This window comes from Phragmites australis, chromosome 20 (assembly GCF_958298935.1).
Source record: "Phragmites australis chromosome 20, lpPhrAust1.1, whole genome shotgun sequence".
NCBI classification, from domain to species: domain Eukaryota; kingdom Viridiplantae; phylum Streptophyta; class Magnoliopsida; order Poales; family Poaceae; genus Phragmites; species Phragmites australis.
Genome location: NC_084940.1, coordinates 8,540,436 through 8,563,844, shown reverse-complemented (window position 1 = coordinate 8,563,844; position 23,409 = coordinate 8,540,436). Strand labels below are relative to the sequence as shown.

The following is a 23,409-nucleotide window of genomic DNA, read 5'->3' as shown; positions in this document are numbered from 1 at the left end:
GGAAGGGCACAGCCTACACGCTCGCCTACAGAGGGGAGTCAGATTCTAGGAGCGAAGCCTCACGCCGATGGGCTCGAGACTCAGCAGCTTACGGGCTGACCAGGGGTGGCGCTTGGGGACAATGAGGGGCACAGATGACACCCTCACCGGCCCCTGGAGCCCAGGTAGCCACGTCGTCAACCATCCTAGGGGCGGCCTCAGTTGTGACCGCAGCCTACTGCGTGGCATGAAGGGCTGCCACTTGTGCCTGCTGGCTGGCCGTGGCGGCATGTACAGTTGCGGCCTCAGCAGCCCCTTAGGTGCCACGATGTTCTTGTCGTATTACTGCTGAAAGGCATTCGAATCGGCAGGGGCTCCCATGTCAACCGTAGTCAGGATCACAGCCATGTCGGTGGTGGCCATAGGGCCCTCATTCTACCTGAGCGTGGACTCGTTGTCGCCCCTGGTTATGGCGCTAGTGTCGACATAGCGCGCGTTTGGTCGCAGCTACTGTGCTAACTTTTGCACAGGCGTTGTCGTGGAGCCTGCTGCACAGGCTGCCACTTTGCCAATCTTCTTCTTGGGTAGCATCTTGCCTCTCCGAGTGATACGTCGTTCTAGGTCACCACGAACGACACCAGCTATTGGTGAAAAAATGTCTTCCACGAACAAGGTGCGACGAGAACTTAACTTACTTGAGTGGCTCCAGTTTAGAGAAATAGTGAAGATGAAGAGATTGCCTATAGTGATCACAAAATTTACAAGAAAGCCCCTACGGGGAGTAGAGATACAAGCTACCACTATACAACTGGGACATATGGCCAACTTGGTAAAACATTGGTTACGCCCGATGCCAAAATATCAGTCTCTTTAATGGCATCACATAATCGTGGCGGTAATTATGACGATAAGTGGTCATAGTGCTTGGTTAATCACCGACTATGGCACCAGTCTAGTCCAGTGTGTTAGGCCGACCCCTGACACATCGTGGCATAGACCACGTGGCCGGTGGGCCCTCTTTCCATTGATCTTTTTCAAGGGCCCTCGCCCCTAAGGCTCCGAGAGTCCACGGCTTGAAGACTTAGATCTCCACAACGGCTTCGAAGCCTAAGGTCTTTGGAGGGGTTCTAAGCCTAATAATCTTACCAAGGACATCACAGGTCCTTGATAACGATCTCAACAGTGAATAAAGTGTACTCCCATACTCCCACGACTAGCGAGTTCATTGCTCCACCAACTCACCACCTGGTTAAAACCCCCACGAAACTGTAAATTCAGCCGATGTAAATAGAGCTTTAGAAACTGAGTGCCTTGATGTATATAGCATGTACAGATTCCTCCCTCTAGTTCTCATACAAGACAAGATTCAGCCTGTATAAATCAACATAGGCAGTTTTTCTCGTACTCGTCAGTCACATAGCTGTAAACCTATCGTGGCAGCTGCTTAAACATCTGACGAGAGATCAAATTTGTTAAGAAATTCAGTTTGGATGTTAGTTGTTCTTCCATCCGTGACTGAGTGAGTACAATGTGGACTTCGCTGCTGCTTTTCAGGCACACTTCTTGGCCCAATTCTTTTTTTCACAACCAACCCGATGTTCACACCATTTTCCACGTTCCGTTGTGCGATTGCTCGGTGATCTGCAATTGGGACACGCAAGTCAAAATTTGGTTTGTTGTTGTTGGCTTCCACCAATTAGTCAACTACTTTCCCTGATCCAGCTCAGCTTCGCCTTCCCAAGCTCCAGTCTTCCCCAGTCCACTCCATCTCCAACCCCCACGAGCTCCCTAAACTATTCCAAAAGCTGTTCTCGTTTCCATTACTCAAAACAATTTCTGACCCCATTCGCATCTGGGGCTCTGAGCCTGCGCAGTCGAGCTCAAGAACTAGGCAAGCAAGAAACCATCGAGAAGGAAGGGAGGAAGCCAGATGGCACCAAGAAATGCAAGAACGATGCTCGATGAGGACGGAGCGGTGGAGGCGGATGTCCTCGTCGGCGAGCCGGAGCCGCCGTGCTGCGGCGGCGGGGGGTTGTGGGGGGTGGTCCTGGAGCCGGTGCGGTGGGTGCGGATGCTATGCCGGGAGCTGGGCGCGACGTTCGTGGCTGGCGTGGTGCTGGTGTACGGGCTGAGCCAGGGGTTCGCCGGCTCCTTCTTCCGGGTGGCATCGGACTACTACTGGAAGGACGTGCAGCGGGTGCAGCCGGCCACCGTGCAGTTCCTCTCCGTCTTCTTCTACGTGCCATGGGTGCTCAAGCCGCTCTGGGGGGTCATGACCGACGTCTTCCCCGTCCGCGGATACCGCCGCCGCCCCTACTTCCTCTTCTCAGGTCAGCCAGCCAGGGATCCATTTCATCTCCAAAAAACTGAATTTCTTTCGTGCATATTTAACAATGCTTGGTGTTTGGGAACCATCTCTTGGTGTGGTAGTGACACGAGAGTGCTTTCAGCACCTATTATCTATACGTGTGTGATAGGAACGCACTCGCATTAGTGTGAGTGTGGTGTGTGTGCGCGTCGCTGAAAAAATGCTTGCTGATTAGAGGCCCCTTCATTCTTGATTCTTCATTCCCCTGGGTGCCAATTGGGCCTGCTTCTCCGTGTTCATAGTAAATTTGGTAGTTGTGACATGCTATTTGGTTGCCATATGTTTATGTTCTTTTCTTGGATGATGTATTTATGTTCTTGGTAATGAATCATTTGACCATTGCTGTGATTTTAACTGAAAACATTGTTCTCGTTCGGCTTGGCCATTCTGTTTCTCCTCTATGTGAGGTTGGAAACGTTAGGTATATTATAAGAGAATGTGGATGAGATAGTGTTTCGACTGTGGAGTAGGTTTGAATCCTTGACAGTGTCTGCATTGTTTATCGGATATTTGATCTTAATTAGTAGTTAAAAATTTATGAATGAGGTGATGTTTTGCCCTCGTAATGGGGACAGAATAGACCATTTGGTACATGTCACTTTCAGCCTTTTAATTATTTCTAGCACAATTTTAATATTGAGTAAAATATACTGGTGGTCCTTGAACTTATCTCGTGGTGTCATCTAGGTCCCTAAACTCTTAAAATGCAGATCCAAATCTTTAAACTTGTTAAGTGTGCCACTCGAGGTCCAAATCACTCTAATCAACATAAACACTCGGTCCAGATCCAACTGATGGCATGCCATGTATGCAAGTTTATGCTAATTAGGGTTATTAGGACCTCGATGACACACTTAACAAGCTTAGGGACCTAAATATGCATTTTAAGAGTTAGGGACCTAGATGACACCACGGGACAAGTTTATGAGCTGCCGGTGCATGTTACTCTTTAGTATTTATCAATCTTGGTCTCTTCTAGTTTTGTGTTGTAGGCACTTCCAGCCATGTCTACAATTTTGGAAAACCACTATCCGTGCAATGTTATCCATTTATTTTAATTTGAGTGGTAAAAACTTGATATTCCCTTTTGAATCATCCTGCAATTAATGAACAAGTGTGCGTAGTGTGGTATGATGTTGCATAGACCAAATAAAACTTTGTCATGATCGTAACCTAGTAGAACTGATGTATTCTCACTTCTCAGGCTCTCCTCTACACTATCTTAGTAAAGAAGCCTTTCAGCTGCTGCCTTTTTAAGTCCAGATTTGTTTTTATTTGAAATAGCATAGAAGTGTATCCTACCATTTGTCGTCCATACTCTGACTTTCTCTGGCTATTCAGCATTCTCAGCTTAGTTCTTAATTCTCATGCAGGGAATTGATTCCTGTAAAGAGCTGTTTTTGTTTTGGTGATGCACGCATTAAGCACACCTTAGCTAAGCTATTGAATTTTGATTAATTTGTTTTGAATTTTTACTACGCCTTAAATTCTTCTTTTTTTAGATACCAATTCTCAGAATGATGTGCCTGTAACATTAAATTGCAGTAATAAACTAAACGGTGCCAGCTATTTAATAATTTCTTCTACTAGGATGATTTAAGGTGAAAATATGATAAAGAAGAGTGGTAATTTTATCATTATCACAGAAGGAATATATTTAATAGATTACAGGTTTTAAATTATAGATTTGGTATTTTTATCAGATGTATACCGAGATTGGGTCCATCAAGATGACATGGACCATACAACTTATGTTTTCGTTATATTAGATCGATAGTTGCAGCAATTATAAACCTTTTTATGGGAAACAACAGGGTTTCCTACCGAGAAGCAGTGACTGTAGACTTCACTGATATATCCTGGTTTCCTTTTCGTGATGGTAGGAATACTCGGAACCATTTCAGCTGCTATTGTTGCCACGTTTACAGGATTACCAGTGAGTTCCGCTGTACTTTGCTTCGTGGGAATCTCAACGGCAGTTGCCATTGCTGATGTAACAATAGATGCATGCATTGCAAAGAACAGTATCGATAAGCCAGCATTAGCTCCAGACATGCAGAGCCTTTGTGCATTCTCATCATCTCTAGGTGCACTTATTGGGTATGCTACAAGTGGCATGTTTGTCCACCATCTTGGGGCACAGGTCAATTACAGTCCAAATACTTTACGCTTTTTCATTTTACTAAGCTTCATTTGTATTTTGATTGACCGAGGAATTAAATATTGAATGATTTTGGCTCAATGTAGGGTGCATTAGGTATGATGGCTTTACCTCCTGCTATGGTGGTTTTCCTTGGATTTTTCATATATGAGCTGAGAACATATCAACATAATGTGAAAGAGAAGGTACGTTGATAAACAAAGTTGTACCATTTAGTTGTAATTGTTTTTATTTATCTACACCGGAACTGATTAGGTTTTAAATTTGAATCCTTTTTTAGTGCTTCGTATGAGCAAACAGCATGGTCTATCTGACATCATCTCATGCCCTTGGCTTGTCCAAGCTGAAATCTGTAACTTTCTACATTATTCTTCTGGAATACACACTATCGTACAAAAGTTCAGGATGAAATGAATCTGATGCTTCAGTAACCGAAATTCCTCAAGTAAATTTCTGAAGAAATTATTATCATTCTCAATCGAACATGAAGTGAACCTAGAGACTAGAGAATAAACTGAAGAGAGCGTCGATGCACATGTGGGCAAAAAATAAAAATCTTTATACACAGTATAGCACAATATAGTGATGAAAGCAACATGAGAAGTACGGAATATTAATTTCCCACTGATATGCTGATGAAATGCAGGTCTTGAACAAGGTTAGTGGGGCAGTGAAAGGTATGGTTGGGACTATGAAGTATCCAGTAGTGTGGAAACCATCTCTATACATGTTCCTTTCGCTTGCTCTGAGTATCAGCACCCATGAAGGGCAGTTCTACTGGTACACTAACAAGACACCACCCAATCCTGGATTTTCGCAGGTAAAGTCTTGGTTTCTTACCTGCTTAATGTTATTGCTAATTAGTGTATCTGTTAATCAGAGCAGTGGTAATCTTGATCTGCATCATAATGGCTTGGTCCTGTACCATCTGAATTTCTGAATTGCCATAACATGCATGACCCAAACATGCAGACTGCACTGTAGATAGAATGCTTCAGAGAACATAGTTTGCTATTCACACTGATCAACTGTTTCCGTAAATTTAAGCCATACGTGTACCGCATGCAGTCTAATGTTATTTTAACTGCATTTAGAGTAAATGGATCACTAAACTTTACTACGAGTACTAGTCAATTACTCAATCGTGGACTTGGATGGTGCTTACAAAAGTTTAGGTTGATAAAGGAATTACTATCTCTTAAGACAAAGCCAGGGACATCTTCTCCTCATGGTCGAATTTTTTTTTCTATAAAAGAATTACTTAGTCATCCACGTGAAGGGGACTGTATTGAATAGAAATCTAGAAGTAGAAGAATGCCAGTGAAATTTGACTTGGTGTATGTGGTTGAACTGATATTGCTTTGATAACAGCATGAAATTAGTTTTTCTATAATACTTCTGCTCTCAAGACATTTACAAAAAGTAAAGCACTGCATATGAGGAAATCATGGAAATATGCATGAAATGTTCTTTAAGAGCAACAAATTCTTTGCTTGCTTGGCATCTTCATCTCATGATGATTTCCTTTCACTATATATAGAGTTACCTTTTTCTCTTCGAAGGATATGCTATTTTCTATCATTATAATATTAGGGCCTAAGGGGTGCACGAGAGATTGAGAGGCTAAAGTACAAAGAGATAAAAAGAAAATATGGAAGACTGAGGTACAACAACACCAATCGCTCTCAGTAAACTGAAAATAACAAAAGCAAGATCTATCAGAAAGAAGCCTAGATAAAAGCTTCCTTCCTTCAGACTGGGAATGTGGGATGCAGGTCCTGGTCCCCACCAATATTGCTTGCTCAATCATGTTGTCCTCAATGTCCCTAACAGATGCCTTACTATATGATAAACTGGTAAGCTACATTATCCCAAGTATTTGTCTCTCTCATTTTAGAATCTTAGTCTGGAATGGGAATAACCATTCCACTTGGTGTTGGATTTAGTCCCACATCGTAAATTGATGATGGGGAATTTGGTATAAAAGGTGAAGGGTCCCTCACCTATTAGGTTAATCTTTTAGATTGAGTTGACCCAAGACCTTGGTTGTGGCTCCGGTTGGGCTTGCCCTGACGGAAAATAGTTTTTGGGAACTTGACATTATGAATTGCTTGCACACCCTAACGCTTAGTCTTCATGCCCCCCTGGGCCAAGATGTCTAGCTTCACTTTGAAATGTAACACATAGACATAATGTCCATGTGCAAGCAATTCATGTAATCCTTGATATAGCATTCATTCAAAAAGTTCAGTATCTGAAGTTTATACTGAAACACAAAGGAAATAATTTAGCTAATGAACACTACATGTTGAATTTGAATCGTGGAAACACATAAATTGTCCCTTACAAATTATATATAAAAAAAGACTGCTGGGAACAAAATGGCCAGCTTGTAGTTGCTCTGTAGAATTGTGATGCGCTGTAAAGTGGAACCGAGTAGGCAGTAGCTACGAGAATCTTTACTAATTCAGTAAAGATTATTCTGTCGGACTCTATAAACAAAAAATACTTTCAACGGATTGTTGAATCCAAAAATAGAAAAAAAATCAAGTGCTTCTGAAAAACGGCGCTAGTGCTGACTAAGCATAAGAGCATCTCTATAATGAGAATAATAGAGATGCATGAAAGTACATGGGCCATCTTATAGAGGCTAGCTTCTCGGGATATGGTTGCACAGGCGTGTCAATATTTGGAGCAGGTGGTTAGGGAGTTTTTTACCCAAGAGTTTGGGTGGCGGTCTAGTTGGAGAATTGGCGCGCTTTAGCAACTCCTGTCTACATTTATGATAAATTTTCATGATGTTTTCTCGTCTTTTATGGTTGTGTGCATCTTAGTTATACAGAAACTGGGAGTGTTCTCAGCTCCATTGTATCACCTTGATCTAATTGTCTGAGTTCAATAAAAACCTTCATTATCGAAAAAGAGATGCATGAAAGTCATTGTTGCGACTGCATCCATGCAGGAGTTCGTTGGGCTGGTCCACGCCATCGGCGCGGTGGCGTCCATGGTGGGCGTGCTCATCTACCACAAGTGCGTCAAGGACTACCCCTTCCGGAGCCTCCTCTTCTACGCGCAGCTTCTGTACAGCGTGTCGGGCCTCCTGGACCTCACCTTCGTGCTCCGTTGGAACCTCACGCTCGGCGTCCCCGACGCGGCCTTCGTCACCCTGGAGGAATGCGTCTCCCGCGTCGTCGGCCGCGTCCGGCTGATGCCGATGATGGTGCTGAGCACCAAGCTGTGCCCGCCCGGCGTGGAGGGCACCTTCTTCGCGCTGCTCATGTGCATCGACAGCCTCGGCATGCTGGTCGCCAAGGCCGCCGGCGCCGTCGTGCTGCGCGTGCTGCACGTAACCAGGACCGACTTCGGGAGGCTCTGGCTCGCCGTGCTGGTCAGGAACCTGCTGAGGCTTGCCACGCTCGGCGCCATCTGCCTCGTGCCCACGGCGGACCAGACTGACGTGCTGGTGCCGCGCGAGCTCCTGAGTTCGGTGGCGGCGGTGGACGACGAGGAGAAGTTGCAGCTCGCGATGCTTACTTCACACACTGACGATGCATGATCCACGTTGCTGTGTACAAAAGGAAATGGATGAATTGAGCAATGGACTCAGGTGCATACAGGTTTCAAAAGCCGTTTTCAAAAGTTCCCCGCCCGTTGCTGGTCCAATCCCGGTCACATAACTATTTCTCTAAAAGTTTCAGCAATTCTCAAGGAGAGTTATGAGTAGGGATGGCAATTGGATTTACTAGCGCATCAACTCGTGCAACTGTACAGACTAGAAATTTAGCTTACGGTTGAATTGTAGATATTTGTATTAATAATGGTTGTATATTAAGATACATCAACTATTTATATTTAAATATTAAATGTAAAATATAAATATATTTTTCGAAATTATTATTATTTTTAATCTCGTCACCGTATCTCATATTATTTTTTAAAATACATTATAAATTTTTTGATATTATTTTTGTGTGATAATCCGTAATATGTTTGCGTTCTGTTGTTTTAATTTTGTAATGTTTGATTATAATTGATTTGTAAAAGTGTGTTGATTGCTAACGTAACTAAATTGAAGTTTGCTAACGTAATTTTGTTGGACAAATGGTATTTACAACAAAAAAGAAAAGGAAAGTCAAGGCAAGAAGTAATCTTGGAGCTGGACTCTATGATTTATTTTTTTAATCTTCTATGTTGTTTTGTCTGGTTGTTGATCCATGCTTACAGTTAGTCAATCAATTAATTTGACAGTTGTATGTTTTGCTTTTTTATGAGAATTTTTAGGATTTTCTTAGGATTTACGTGGAGGCACCAAAAGGAGCTTCCAATTAGTAAATATAAGATGGGTTCGACTACTCGCTAATTTTGCACCTGATGGGTCTAGGTTTGGATTCTATTTTCTGCTTATGGGTTTATCTAGTCGGGTATCTGAACTAAAGTGGGTTGAGCTTGGGTTTCCATTTTCACTCGTGGGTGCTCATTGGGTCACTCGAAACAACCAATCAGCCTTCGATCCAGCTTCTTGCCCTGATGACCCACTCCTGTTTGGCCAGGCCTTCATGGCTCCATGTCTAGTCGTCCACATGCTATGTTGCTTGCTTCCGCGCGTCGGCATGGTTGCCACACACCCATCACCCACGCGCTGTTGTAGTGCTGTTGACCTGTTGTTGCCATGTGCTATCACCACCTCATCTAGGATCTGCGTGTCACTGCTTCACTACGGCACCACGTCGCTTGGGATTTGCAGCTTTGTGCACTATCTCACCAATCACCACGCCGCCCCCTTCTGTCCTCAACTGTTGGCGCCGCCCGCCCCTCTTGCCTTGGCAGTCAATAGCTACGCATCGTCCCCTTCTAGCCTTGGTCGTGAGCTCCGTGCCGCTCGTCCCTCCGGCCTCACATGTCAGGCGTCAGCGCTGCCCATCCCTGCTCTGATGCAAGACTTGTCGGGTCCCCGCCGAGTTCGGGTGTGGGGGCACATTTCAACCCGATTAGTACTTAGGGTGCGGGTCATGTTTTCAATTTGAAGTTTCCTAGCGGACGGGTTTTGGCTGAACCTGTAGCTGATCTAACCCATTGTCATCCCCGGCTATGAATTGTGGAAGAGGTCTTCATCACTGACCACCAGTCTAATTCCCTTGTTATGGGCTCTACTGAGTAAGGCCCTCTTTGGATTGAAGGACTTTCAAAGGAATTTTGGAGGATTTCACTCGTAAGGAAATTTCCTATAAAGCATGTTTGGAACAAAAGATTAAGCTCGGCAAATTCCTATGAAATGCCTTCCTATAGCATGAGCTCTCTCATGTTTCCTCCGAAATTCCTACATTTGTTTCCTATGAACCATCCAAACACCACCTTTCTTATATTCATATATTTTAAAATCCTGTAGGATCACACATCATAGGGCATTCTAATAATACATTTTTCCTATTCATATGTTTTCTAATTCCTAGGTTCTAAAGAGGCCTAAACTATTCACTTTATAAGGATCCGGCGAATACCCTCCAACCATAGATTGTTTCTCCTCCCCACCTCTCATTTTTCTTCCTCCTCCGCGCGACTCTGACGACATCATGGCTAGCCGAGTTCCACACGCCCTCATTGCAGGCCTCACCTGAGGACCTTCATCTCGCAGCAGCCGCTTGCACCGTTGTTTCCAGCCGCTTCCACCACTGCCTCGTTGCATCGCAGTTACCACCTCACACCATTTAGCCCTCGACGGTCTCCCTCTAATCCCCAGTAGATACTGTCTAACTTCATATAACAAATTTCGTACATTGGTATGAGAAGAACTAATCATTAAAATGAACCTAGTTTACAGGCCATATCACATGGCCGTAATGCCGGCCCCGGGGTGTTCCTTCTGCACCTTCACCTCCGGTCATCTCATGTGCTCATAGTCAGAGATTTTAATTTTGTTTTATAATTTTTTTCGTTCATCAATGAAAATATCACAATTTAATAAAAAATCTCAAAATTAAATATTTTGTTATTCTTCAAAATTCTTAAAATTCGTAAAATTTAATCGAAATTTTAGCGAAATTTTAATAGCTGCTCGTGGCATCTCTGCGAGCGAGACTGCTATAGTACGGAAGCCGCTGACGCCACCCTCGCCTCTGCTGACATTAATGTCACTTACGCCCTATTTTCAATGCGGCCACCCACGCACTCTGATGACTAAACTCCCTCCTCTTTTTCCTCAGCGCAGAAGATACTCCTCCAATGCTACAACTGGCAATAAAGAAACGTGTCAGCGACGAGCTGGGCCCCGCAAGTACAGAGAGAGAGGCATTGTTGCAAACTTGCAACTTGCAAGAGGGAAGAGAGAGAGAGAGTGTGCGCTGTGAACACTGTCTGGTGCTGCAGCCGAGCGAGAGGACATGCATGTGAAGCCCCCAATAATTCCTCACCCACAGCGGGACGAGTACACCACCGCACCCCCACCCCACGCGGCGCCCAGCCGCCAGCTGCTGCGCCCTTGTTCCCATGCGCCGCAAGAAGCCCACCTCACTCGCTCACGCCACCAAGAATCTTTCCCTCTCCTCCTCCCTTTCCCTCTCTCTGTCCTCTTCTTTCCCTCCCTCTCTCTCTCTAGTGAGGAGAGGCGAGGTGAGGTGGAGCTGAGAGAGTGATGGCATGGGGAGCTCGCATTGCTGCTGCTCTGCTCATGCTTCTTCTAGCAACAGCTCCAGGAGGTGGGGGTAATGGCGGTGGCGTGCATTGCATGGAGGAAGGGAGCAGGAGAGGGAGAGCCTTGCGGACGCGGCACCACCTGAGGTCAAGTAAGTTCTCTGTCTCTGATCCCTCGTCCTTTCTCTCTGCTCCGTTTCTTGGTTCTCCGCTGTTCTCGGATGGGAGGACGAATCAATGGCCTGGGGAACACCAGGGGTTCAGTGGTCACGCACATGTTTTTGCCACCAATGGCAGTGGGCGTGGTGAAGTGGTGTGGATCCTGTACACTTGCATTCTGGAAATGGACTGGATTACAAATTGGAAAAGCTCTCACTCTGCCTCCTCGTGAGTGTTGCATTGTGCAAATGCTGCTGCTAGTAAAGCACTTAATTGGATGAACATGAACTCATCTTGCCAAGAAACTGTTCTCTGAAACATTTCTTGCCAAGAAATGGAGGCATGGAAATTACCACGATGTGACATCACAGGGAGTGTAATTCCATGGTGTTTTTTTTTTCTGGCGCAGGACACTGGCCTTTGCCAGAAGTAGCACGTCTCAAGTACTTTTTAATATGGATGGATTACATAAACAACGATGAGAATAGTAAATTACTAAATTTTTCATGTGGTAGGTAGCCCAGCATTTCAATTATCGACTGCTAGAGTGTAGAGGCATCCTCGGATTCTGAGCTCAGCTCATAGTTCTCCCTTTCTTTTTGTTGCAACCAATCTTCAGGAGCAGAGAGTGGCGCCACAGTGCTCGAGCTGCGGCACCACAGCTTCAGCGCAGCGCCAAGCAAGAGCAGGGAGGAGGAGATCGACGGCCTCCTATCCTCCGACGCCGCGCGCGTCTCGTCGTTGCAATGGCGCATCGAGAATTACAGGCTGATCAGGTCGTCGGAGGAGGAGGAGGCGGCGGTGGCGATGGCGGCGTCCAAGGCGCAGGTGCCCGTCACCTCCGGCGCGAAGCTCCGGACCCTGAACTACATCGCCACCATTAGCCTGGGCGGCGGCGAGGCCACGGTGATCGTGGATACGGCCAGCGAGCTCACCTGGGTGCAATGCAAGCCGTGCGAATCATGCCACGACCAGCAAGAGCCCCTCTTTGATCCTTCATCCTCGCCGTCCTACAGCACGGTGCCGTGCAACTCGTCGTCCTGCGACGCGCTGCAGGTGTCTGCTGGCATGTCGGGGACGACGTGCGGCGCCGCCCAGCCGGACTGTAGTTACACGCTCAGCTACCGCGACGGCTCCTACTCCCACGGCGTCCTGGCGCATGACAAGCTGAGCTTGGCCGGGGAGGTCATCGACGGCTTCGTGTTTGGCTGCGGCACCAGCAACCAGGGGGCGCCATTCGGTGGCACGTCTGGTCTCATGGGGCTAGGCAGGAGCCAGCTCTCAATGGTGTCACAAACCATGGACCAATTCGGTGGTGTGTTCTCATACTGCTTGCCCCTCAAGGAGTCCGATTCATCGGGGTCCCTAGTCCTCGGCGACGACTCGTCGGTGTACCACAATTCTACTCCAATTGTGTACACTTCAATGGTTTCCGACCCACTCCAAGGGCCCTTCTACTTCCTCAACCTCACCGGGATGACGATCGGCGGTCAGGAAGTGGAATCATCAGGCTTCTCGGCCGCTAAGGTCATCATCGACTCCGGGACCATCATCACGAGCCTCGTGCCATCGATCTACAATGCGGTCAAGGCCGAGTTCTTGAACCAATTCGCCGAGTATCCACAGGCGCCAGGGTTCTCCATCCTCGACACTTGCTTCAACATGACAGGGTTCAGAGAAGTTCAGGTCCCAAGCCTGAAGCTTGTGTTTGATGGCGGTGTGGAGGTGGAGGTGGACTCCGGTGGTGTGCTCTACTTTGTCAGCAGTGGCTCTTCCCAGGTGTGCTTGGCCATGGCCTCCCTGAAATCTGAGTATGAAACCTCAATCATTGGCAATTACCAGCAGAAGAACCTGAGGGTCATATTTGACACCTCAGGGTCTCAAATTGGGTTTGCACAAGAGACTTGTGACTATATCTGACGTGCATGCATGACTGGGGTATATGGGGAGGGAGCCATGAGCTATGTGAATATCCTATACCTGCAAATTTCTTTTGAGATTACATCTGGTGATTGTCAAGTGGTATTACAGTATTTAGTTATGTGCAAATGTACAAGCATTCGCAATTGCTTTTATCTGTCTTTTTGCTTCATCCAAGATCAGTTTCATTGCAAGAAGCCAGTGGAATTTTGTGTTAACTTGGTCTACAGGTAACATGATTGTGAATTGTCAGCTAAGTAAGAATTATGAAATCACGGTAGGGAAATAAGTTAAAATTTTGCGAGAATTCCAATTTCCAGCTGATTTATGGAAGGAACCACGCAATGCCCTAGGTGACAAGTGTACAAGACATTTCGACAACCACATGAGGGATGCAGTATTATAAAACTTTGTGCGACTGAAAAGGAGATGAGGTCTTGCCGGTCCTTAGTGATCAGACATGAAGGCCGTCATTGTCCCTATTGTGAGTAGAAAGCAGAACACAATTAAGAGTAGATAGGAATAAACTCATATGTATATATTGATGAGAAATGTTTACAATATATAGGAAGTGAACACATGAAAATTGCACTTCGTCGGTGTATAGAATAAGGGGTATTTTGTTACGAGGGTTCACACTAATCAATACCAGTTGGTAAAAGATTTTTTTGGGATCGGCTCCCATCACACGATCAGTCTGCATCTTCGCGATAAGAATCTTTACCACATAAGGGATTCCCGACACACCTCAAACCAGTCTACTCATTAAATGCATACCACTCAAGTATTTTCCTTCTCTAAGCACTCCTCCCCAGCGGACAAGTTGTGGCCGACGCAGTGGTACCATACCCAGTCCCGTAGCATTAAACGTTATGGAACAAGCTCGCAGGCGTGTCAGACTGCTTCACAGCTGCGCGTGTGAGATCGGTGATGGGACATGGCGCATCGGCTGACCGGGGTGACGTAGGCGTGGAGGTGTCCAACGGATGGGATGGACTCAGCTGCTTTATCAAAACAAAAAAGGGCACGTATGTCGCCTATTTTACATAACCTAGGGGTGAGAGGTTTAGCTAAGGTATGGGTCAGCAGAAAAGGGCCCACTTGTAAGGTTCCCTTCTCTCTAGTATATAAAGAGAGGAGGATCCGATTTGTAAAGAGAGGATGGATAACCAGTTCATAAATACTGGTAACAAAATATACATGATGTAGGGCTGCTATCCTTGGAAGTCCTGAACCTGGATAACCCCCGTGTTCTTTAGTTCATCCCAAACACATGCACATCGTAAGCGTCTTTCACACGCCTATCGACAAGTACACCCTAGAATCATTGTCAGCAATCAACCATCAATAGTTGGTGCGCCAGGTAGGGGGTGTGTTTCTATGTTTTGGTAAGTGTTGGAGATTAAATTGGGCTACCTAAGGCCGGATCCACAGCAAACGCTGAGTCCCATTCTGAGGACCCTAGTCATCGTGAGGTGTTCATCATGGGGTCCGACCCAGATGAGCCTGGCATACCCTAGGTATGAGATACCGAATCGGAGACCGAAGGCTCTGAGGCTCAACGGGAAGTTTGCATGATAGTTCATGCAACGGAGGACAGCGGAGGCTCCCATGTTCCGGGTGTCGGTGATGATCCCTAGGTCATGCGCCCAAAGGGGAACCAGATCGACGCCGAACACGGGGATGCTCTAACATAGCCCCAACCACCACAGTGTCGCCTGGAGGAACTACCGTAGAGGACGCGGTCTTTGGCAGCGTCATTGCTAGGGCCGTTACACCGCACGAGTGCCTGGGGCTCCCTCCCCCTCGTGACATGACGCCAAACTGCGGTGGCAAGCACAATGTCTATCGGTAGGACTAGTAATGATCACGATCGCCAAGAACCACGGCAGGTCCCTCATCATGTCAGGACAATCAACCCTCTAACCTGCGTGACTCCTTGCGCCAATACGACCTCTACAGTGTGATCCAGATCCATTAGCTAGGCAAAATGCCCAAAAAGGTAAGAGGGTACCCTGAAATAAATTGGGTGTGTGGCCTTTTGGGAAGGGTCATCTTGAGGACAGAAAAAGGGTCATCCGCTCTTCAAGTTTCTAATAGAAAGAACGACCACTTCTGACAGATACCAAGAATGAGAGTAGCCTTCCAGGATCCCAATAGGTGACCCCTTTTTTCTCCTTCTATACTAACCACTCCTCGACCAGACGAGGAGTCGATACCCTATTTTCAGAATCCCAACAGGTCGCGGGAGTGGTACTGGTCATCGAGCAGTGGGGGTTTTCTACGACCAGAGATGAACATGTACAGGACAACACATGTCAATAGGCTATGCACGTTGATTGGACTGGGGGCTGGAGCGATCTTGACCCCACATGCCTGTGACACCTTCAAGTACACATTTCAATTAATTTTTTTGTCACCAAACATTGTTACAGAGTATGAGAGCCTCTTATCTGGAATACGTGCAGCATCTGCACGTGGGGTAAGACGCTCAATAGCGATGAGGGAATCGCTACTGGCCGTAAACCGAGTGCAGAAGGTTTCCTATGCTCGGGCTAAATGATGGCGATATACCTCTCCGAAGTGAAAAAGCTAGAGCGACGCTACTTCGGTTTTGAAGTCTAGCACGTCTCTCGTAAGGACAACTTCCTAGACGATGAGTTGGTCTATCTAGCCTCTTCTTGTGCACCTGTCTCAGTCGGAGTCTTTGAAAAAAGATTCACACGACCACTCACCGTGATCTCGGACTAACGTGGAAGGGATGCTCCACTTGGAAATGGAGCATCAAAGGCAACACCTTTGGATGCAACGCCTCCTTCAGTGCCGTCGACCTCGAGTGTCTATCATGTGGTCGCTCTGCCCGATTTGAGTATGATCTAGATAGATCAGATCTTGGACCAACTTCAGAATCAAGCAGCCTCTGATGATGATGGGTTAGCAGAAAGGGTCATGTGGTAGGACCACAAATACTCTTGGGTAGGGGGACGCATCTACTGTCAAAGGAGCAATAGTCTTTTACTGAAATACATCACTCAGGAAGGAGGGAGCACATTATTCCCCGACATCCTCGGAGGCATATGTAGTGGCTGCGCTTCATACCGTACTCTAGTCGGGAAAGCATTCCGTTAAGGATTCTATTGGCCCACGGCTCTTTAGGATGCTTGCGAGCTGATGAAATGGTGGTGGTCATGTTAGAACCATGGTTGATATGCCAAACTACCGGCCTAAGCATAGAAAACCGCACCACTCTCTTGTTATTTCACTGTCTGGGGGCTCGTTATTATGGGACTGTTTCCTAAAAGCTCTAGGAAGTTTTGAATTCCTGTTCGTGACAATTGACAAATTCACCAAGTAGATAGAGGGCGAGCCTATCAGGAAGATCATTGCCGCAGTAGCAATTAAGTTTATAAGAGGGATGGTAGTGCGGTTTGGCAGTCCAAATTGCATAATCACGGACAACATGACTCAGTTCGCCAATAGTGCTTTCTAGGACTATTGCGAAGAAATCAGGATCAAAATTTGCTATGCGTCGATGGCACACCCATAGAGCAACGGACATGTCAAAAAGGGCTAATGGGATGATACTGCAATGGATCAAAACCTAGGTCTTTGATCGGCTTAAAAGCTATTCAAGATGCTGGATGGATGAATAACCCATAGTAGTCTGGTCATTGTGAACGACCCTCAATAAGGCTATGGCCGAAACCCCTTTCTTCCTTGTTTTTGGCACAGAGGCAATGCTTCTCTCCGAGATCACCTTTCAATTGTCCTGAGTAGCCAACTACTCGGACGATGACCAGGTGGCACGACGAGAGGATGATACAAACCTGAGTGAAGAGTCCCGCAAACATGCTCAAAATTCGGGCAGCCCAATACCAATAGAGCCTCAGGATCTACCACGACCACAGGGTGCGGAAGCAGACACTGGTCGTATGACCTTGACCTTAGATGAGTCTAGGAATCGGGCAGGTCGTGACAATATCTTCTCCAAGGGGGAGGTGTCGGTGGATGAACATCGCAAGCGGGGATCCTGAGGGACCCCCTTTGAGATTCGGCCGGGGGGGCTGGTCCTGGATCTACCTCGTACGTGGGGTTAATGCGTGTGGGACTTAGGCAGGATGGATCGTCGTTGGCTAGTAGTAATGAATGCACCAAGGGTTTAGACAGGTTCAGGCCACACGGAGGCGTAATACCCTACTCCTGTGTGTCTAATATATTATCAAAGCTCTTCGAATGCCTTTCTCTGGATCTCTAGCACTCTCGTTTTTCTCTGTGTTACAAGGTGTTGCTGTTCTATCGGCTGTGTGAAGTCTTGAGCTTCCTTTCTTCCTCGTCCGTCTGGTGTTCGGTTAGGTCTACCTTCTACGAAGTGCTCCCCCCTTTTATCTATGGGGGGAGGGGGGGAGGCCCTCCAGGGAGTGCTCAGAACGAGGGCACAAGTTTCCGTAAATAATAAATGGAAAATAACCATCATGGGTCTACAGTTGATGTTACAAAGGGTTGAAAATGCATCCCTCGAACGGTCCCGTTGGTCTTTACGTCCCAACTTTAGCCGGTACAGGGGGGCCCACCGGCCAGCCTCTGAGTATCCTCTCATGCCCGTCTGGTCAGAGTAGGTCTGACGTGGTCTGATACAATAGGGCGATGGGCGATAAGCCTTAAGCCCATCGAAGATATCTTCAAATCGTCTTCCTTTATGGGCCCCGCGAGGGGATATGCGATGGGACCCGCCGCATTAATTATTCCCATGCCTTCCTGCCAGGCGGTGGCAAGGGCTGACATATTCAGTACGACAAGCGTGGGGGGAGAGTGGTTGGATGTGACTGTCCATGCTCCCCCTTAAATGCAGCATTGGGCCTCCCATCGATCGACATCTCATCATGGAGTCCCTGCGGGGTCCACCGGTATGGGGCTTCTCGGGTCCTCGGGGAACTCTGGGTGCTCGGGGACCAACTACTCTTGGCCCCAAGCGCCCACTCCCGAACGTGGCTCTTCTCGGGTCCTCGGGGCACTCTGGGTACTCGGGGACCAACTGCACTTGACCCTGAGCGCCCACTCTCGGACCTGGCTCTTCTCGGGTCCTCGGGGAACAACTGTTCTTGGCCCCGAGCACCCCCTCCTGAACCTGGCTCTTCTCAGGTCCTCAGGGAACTCTGGGTACTCGGGGACCAACTGTTCTTGGCCCTGAGTACCCCCTCCCGGACCTGGCTCTTCTCGGGTCCTCGAGGAACTCTGGGTACTCGGGGACCAACTGTTCTTGGCCCCGAGCACCCCCTCCCAGACCTGGCTCTTCTCGGATCCTCGGGAACTCTGGGTACTCAGGGACCAACTGTTCTTGGCCCCGAGCAACCCCTCCCGGACCTGGCTTCCCTCGGGCCCTCGGGGAGGTGGTCCCCGAGGGAAGGCGCCATGTGGCACTGCACTGTTCTGGCCTCGGGACTCGGAAACCCCCAGATCCCATATCACCGACAGGAGGGGTCCTACAAAGTGGTATGATTTTCCTAACCTGGCACGGTCGACGTGGCCAGAGGCCGACCACAAATTACACAAACTCGCAGAACACGGTTTCTATGTGTAAGGCTGCTCGAATATGAGCCTGTTTTTCTATTTTGCAGGATCTTCTGGACGAGCGTGGAACATAGCTTGTAAGTTATTCCGATTCATAGGTTTGACCGTCTGGTCAGCAGTTTTTCAGCTAACCAAACGGTTAGGGGCTAGAGCTTTTAGGATCTATAGTTTGTTTTTGTGCAGCGTACAGGTTTGGTTCTACCTGATTAATCATATTGTTAGGGTGAGAGTCAAAATTGCTACTCGCGCAGTATCGAAGGTATGGGTGTTCGGGGGGATGATGATCACGAGGCCACGAGTCCTAAATCGAGTCGAGCGTTGATTGCCTTCAAAGGGCTCATCGAGCTAAGGGTCATCCTAAGCATTAGGAACCTTTCTAGCGAGCACTCCGAACCTACTCGCTACTCAAACACATGAAAAATTTACATGAAGACTGGTCCTTTTATTACAAAGCGACCACCCAAGCAGCTCCCGGAGGCTGAATCTAAACAGTCTACTCAGTACACACAAGACTCAAAAACATATGGCAGTGGATCGAACCGGACAGACTAAAGAAGGGAGCGAACAATGGGTATATATGAGTCTGTGAGTTCATGGAGCTCCTCAGTGGTCTTCGTGGTGTCGGTAAAGCCTTCAGAGACTGCCGGGATGAGGTCTGTATCTAGAAGGTGCTCGTGGACACAGGTGTAGGATCGAATATGCGCAAAATACCCAATCAGAGGGGGTGAATCATTGCGGAAACCAAATTCAAAGATTAACTCACCCAAATCGAAACTTGATTTATACTCGGTATTCCACTCGAAACAGATTACACAAACCCTAGTAAAAACAATGTGGAGAAAGATATGCTAGTCGGATTGCTCTTAATTTTGGTCAGAAGAAACTAGATTCAAATACGAAACTAACCCCACAAGAATTGAGTAAATCGGATATGTGGATCAAGAATTATGCCTGGTTGAAGAAGACTGTGTCAATCAGAATCAAGTAGATCAAAACCTAGTTGAGCTTGGAAATGCCTTGACCCTAATACGCTTTATAGGACTTCTGCTTCTTATTGTGTTTGCGTTTATCATTGAAGTTTTTTGGATGGCATGTAAAAGAATCATGTACTTTTTGTTATTTTGAACATTAGAATATACTTTAGGTAAAGGAGCAGCGCCTATTGAATACTGATGATGATTCCTTAGAAGGCGTTCATCATGCTTTTCGACCCGAAGTAATATATGTATTAAGTCAGAATAAACTTGGTATTCTCTTGCACGATATTGTTGCTATAAGATCCTATTAGCGGGAAGTATAGTAGATAAAGTTTTCTCTATCTTTTTCGTATATGTAGGTTCTTTTTTGCAAAACACAATTTTAAGCATATTTTATGAACAACATGATTGTATTGCCTGATAGACTTAAAGTCCTGGAGTCGGAGATGTGTCATTCATGACTTGCATCGGGTTGTATGACTGTCTGCTGCTATTCATATCTGGTTTATGAGCTAGCCATAGAGTGCTTGAATTCTTTTTCATCAGATACTCAAATTTGAGCTTCGGATGGATATGATGCCTTATCATGTATAATACACCATATTTCATTTGATCTGGTAGCGATGGATCTCCCTCTTAGGGAGGTTGAAGTGCCGCTATAATTCCAAGGGACGCAAGGCTGACCTTGACGTCCATAGCCCATATTGAATAATTGTGACCATCAAATGCGAGTTCATCAAACTCATTGTCAATCATTGTATCGTACATGAATTTGACCATAGATTTGATTAATTTATATTAGGTAAATTAAAAATTATCTTGGTAATATTGTAATAATAATGCAAAATTTTGTAAAGTTAAGTTGAGGCTTGAATTATATAGTGTAGACATCAAATTATATAGCTAACATGTTGAAGATAATCACCAAATATGGTATAGATCTCACAGTATGAGACATAATCTGATATTTTTCAGTAGATGCTTGTGGTCCTATTACCACCATATGTTAATCTAAGTATAATATCTGGGAGAACATGTTGAAGGTAATCATTAAGCCAAGATGATAAAATATAGACCTCACAATAATGGTGGACAATCTACAAATATGCAGTAGATGTCATTGTTCTATTACCTTGTATTTCGCAAATATTAAATGGAGGTAATCACATTGAAGGTAATCATCAAAATGGTGTAGACATCAAATGTAGTGATTTAACCTTTTGACGACAGTCTTCAAAAATGGTGTAGACCGTATAGTAATAGTTTAACACTTTGACGGTAGTTACCGAAAAAATGGTGTAGGCCGCACAGTATTGACGCGAGTAATTCGCTGTTATGAGCATAATCTGCAAATATTGCAGTAGATTTCATAACATCCATGACCTTGTGTTATACCGATATTAGTTGAGGTAGTCACTTCAAATTTTGAATGAAAGTCCACTTTTAATTAAGCACTTTGTGCTTATATGAAGCAATTTCGGGCTTAAATCCAAATAGGTATGCGGAGAGTATTCAATTGCAATAAAAAGTAAATTGCAAGAATTTAAAAGTATGAAAAGGTAAATACATGTTTTTGGGAATGTGGGGACGCAAACACATTGAACATGTTACAGATCTAGTACTCACTGGGTCTAGAGATGCTTATTTATAAAAGTAAATAAACTGGTATAATTATGAATAATTACAAAGGCTATAATAGAAATAATACAGATATTACTATTTGAATGGACTATTTATTGGGACCTAGGGGTCAAAATGGAAATAGTCAGCCCAATGTGTTAAATTTCAAGCGAAAAAGAGTCTGGATCGAAGTCCATTTACTATTCAGCTCAAATGTACAATAGCAGGGGGACTTTTTTCTCTTCACGCACGGGCTAAGCAAACCTGGGCCATAGCCCAGGCAACCTTTTGGTCCATGGCCCATTTGGGCTCCCCCCTTCTACCCCGCCCCATATAAAAGAGGAAGGGACGACGGTTAGGGTTCCACCCGAACCGCTCGCTGCCCCCATTGTGCACCGTTGTCGCTACCGCTACCTTTGGATGGGCCAGAGCTGAGCCGACTGTCGGATGCCAGATGGAGGTCGCACCATCTTTGAGTTTCGGGCGCTGTTGGGCACCAATGCAGGCGCGTCACCACACTCCCTTGAAGTCATGCCGGAGTCGTGTCGCCGTGAAGCAGTCGCGTCTGGTGGGACGGAGGACGTGCCCCCGAGGTGTACGGTGTCGTTTGCGGTTGCATCGCTGCGTTGCGTGGACGCCGCCGCCGTGGATGGGCCTTGTGGTCGGTAAGGAGCTCTTCCACCAAAGGGTGAAATCGTCGCCAAAGGAGGCGCACCAGGAGGTCGCCTAAGGGCGGTTGCGCTGGAGTGCGGATGATGAGGAGGCCATCGGAGGGTGAAGAGGTGCATCAGGCGCCGTTGGTGGAGGTGTGCCACCGGAGTGCCATGGCCTGAAGAGATCTGGGCATATCTATCGGGGCCGGGCGCCAAAGTGACGCCGGTGTGGCTGGCTCAGGCAAGCCACCCATGGACTGGCCGCCATCATCACCAGGCCGGCTCAGGCTGGCTGCCATCGGGTAGGCTGCCACTGCCTGGTGGCTATCGAGGGAGAAGGTTGGGTGTCGGCCGGTGGTCGCTGAGGGCAGTCGCCGGATAGGCCGACACACGTGGGAGATGATTATCGCCGGAGGGTAGATCCACCGGAGATGGCTGCCGTCGATGTATGCGGTGCAAGCGATCGACGCCATGGGGCAGGCGCCGCTAATGTTCACTATCGGTGATAAGGAGGAAAGATGACGAACATACTGGGTCGTGGACTGCGTCGCCGCCAATTGGAAGATCTTGGAGATGCCACCGGTGGAACAAGGGATGGTTGTGTTGAGGACATCGTGCCTCCGATCTTCGTTGTGCCAAGGCTGTCATGCCACTGTTCTTCGCTGTAGAGGCTGTCGTGCCTGTGTTCTTGATATGGGTGTGGCCAATTAGCAGTAGGGCTAGAATAATAGTGTCTGATAACGTATTGTGAGTAGAAAGTATAACATAGTAGAGAGTAGATAGAAATGAACTTATGTATACATTGATCACAAGTGTTTATAGTATACAAGGAGTGAACCGACAGGAATTGCACCTATTAGAAAGTCGGTCACCCCCAGCAGGTGCCTTTCTAAGGATTAAATGCCTAATACAGTTATAAACCTAATTATATGATAATTGAGCATATTTATTTACAACAGCCCCCATTTGAAGACACCTGCAAGAAACAGCACACAAGGAATACATATACACACTGTACATGCAGGAATGTGTTGCTACATAATACAGATCATATCATGTCGCGTGATAGATGGGTTTGTCGATAACACAAAAGAAGAGGAAAACCTAGCGTCACCATGGTGGAACTCAGACCACACCTACTAATGGGGATACGAATTTCAGTTGGTAGTCTGAATTCTCGCATAAGAATATTACATGGCTGTAGATACTAGAGAAATAGTTATTTTTCTAAAATATGCTGGAGTGCTGCGTATGTCTGAACCTTTTGCTCTACCATTGAACAAGAAGCTACCCCAAAAAAATTACACATGGAGGTTATAGTACAATCACGGACGCACAATCCAGCATACCAGTGCACCACAGTCGCTAAGCAGAACG

At 46.5% G+C, this 23,409-nt stretch overlaps 2 protein-coding genes across 3 annotated transcripts; both read left to right on the top strand.

Moving 5' to 3' along the window:
* The first annotated feature begins 1,653 nt into the window (after positions 1-1,653).
* Positions 1,654-8,364, top strand: LOC133901199 (probable folate-biopterin transporter 6). Its single transcript, XM_062342481.1, has 5 exons — positions 1,654-2,309; positions 4,231-4,490; positions 4,595-4,693; positions 5,155-5,328; positions 7,471-8,364. Exons 1-5 carry the CDS (start codon positions 1,910-1,912, stop codon positions 8,062-8,064), a joined length of 1,527 nt encoding a protein of 508 aa, XP_062198465.1. The 5' UTR covers positions 1,654-1,909; the 3' UTR covers positions 8,065-8,364.
* Positions 8,365-10,930: 2,566 nt separating this feature from the next.
* LOC133901167 (aspartyl protease family protein At5g10770-like) lies at positions 10,931-13,411 on the top strand. 2 transcript variants are annotated; one of them, XM_062342443.1, is made up of 3 exons: positions 10,931-11,287; positions 11,704-11,805; positions 11,914-13,411. In XM_062342443.1, exons 1-3 carry the CDS (start codon positions 11,137-11,139, stop codon positions 13,212-13,214), a joined length of 1,554 nt encoding a protein of 517 aa, XP_062198427.1. In that variant the 5' UTR covers positions 10,931-11,136; the 3' UTR covers positions 13,215-13,411. The 2 variants fall into 2 exon arrangements, with proteins under 2 accessions (XP_062198427.1, XP_062198428.1); XM_062342444.1 differs by lacking the exon at positions 11,704-11,805 and having other exon boundaries at positions 10,934-11,287.
* Positions 13,412-23,409: the final 9,998 nt, after the last annotated feature.

What these genes read in the sequence shown, in the direction of transcription:
- LOC133901199 (XM_062342481.1), top strand. Translation starts at nt 1,910, where the DNA reads ATGGCACCAAGAAATGCAAGAACGATGCTCGATGAGGACGGAGCGGTG. An exon ending in TCCACCATCTTGGGGCACAG is followed by an intron (nt 4,491 to 4,594) that starts GTCAATTACAGT and finishes GGCTCAATGTAG; the next exon opens with GGTGCATTAGGTATGATGGC. An exon ending in CCAATCCTGGATTTTCGCAG is followed by an intron (nt 5,329 to 7,470) that starts GTAAAGTCTTGG and finishes GCATCCATGCAG; the next exon opens with GAGTTCGTTGGGCTGGTCCA.
- LOC133901167 (XM_062342443.1), top strand. Translation starts at nt 11,137, where the DNA reads ATGGCATGGGGAGCTCGCATTGCTGCTGCTCTGCTCATGCTTCTTCTA. An exon ending in GCGGCACCACCTGAGGTCAA is followed by an intron (nt 11,288 to 11,703) that starts GTAAGTTCTCTG and finishes TTTCTGGCGCAG; the next exon opens with GACACTGGCCTTTGCCAGAA. An exon ending in ATTACTAAATTTTTCATGTG is followed by an intron (nt 11,806 to 11,913) that starts GTAGGTAGCCCA and finishes ACCAATCTTCAG; the next exon opens with GAGCAGAGAGTGGCGCCACA.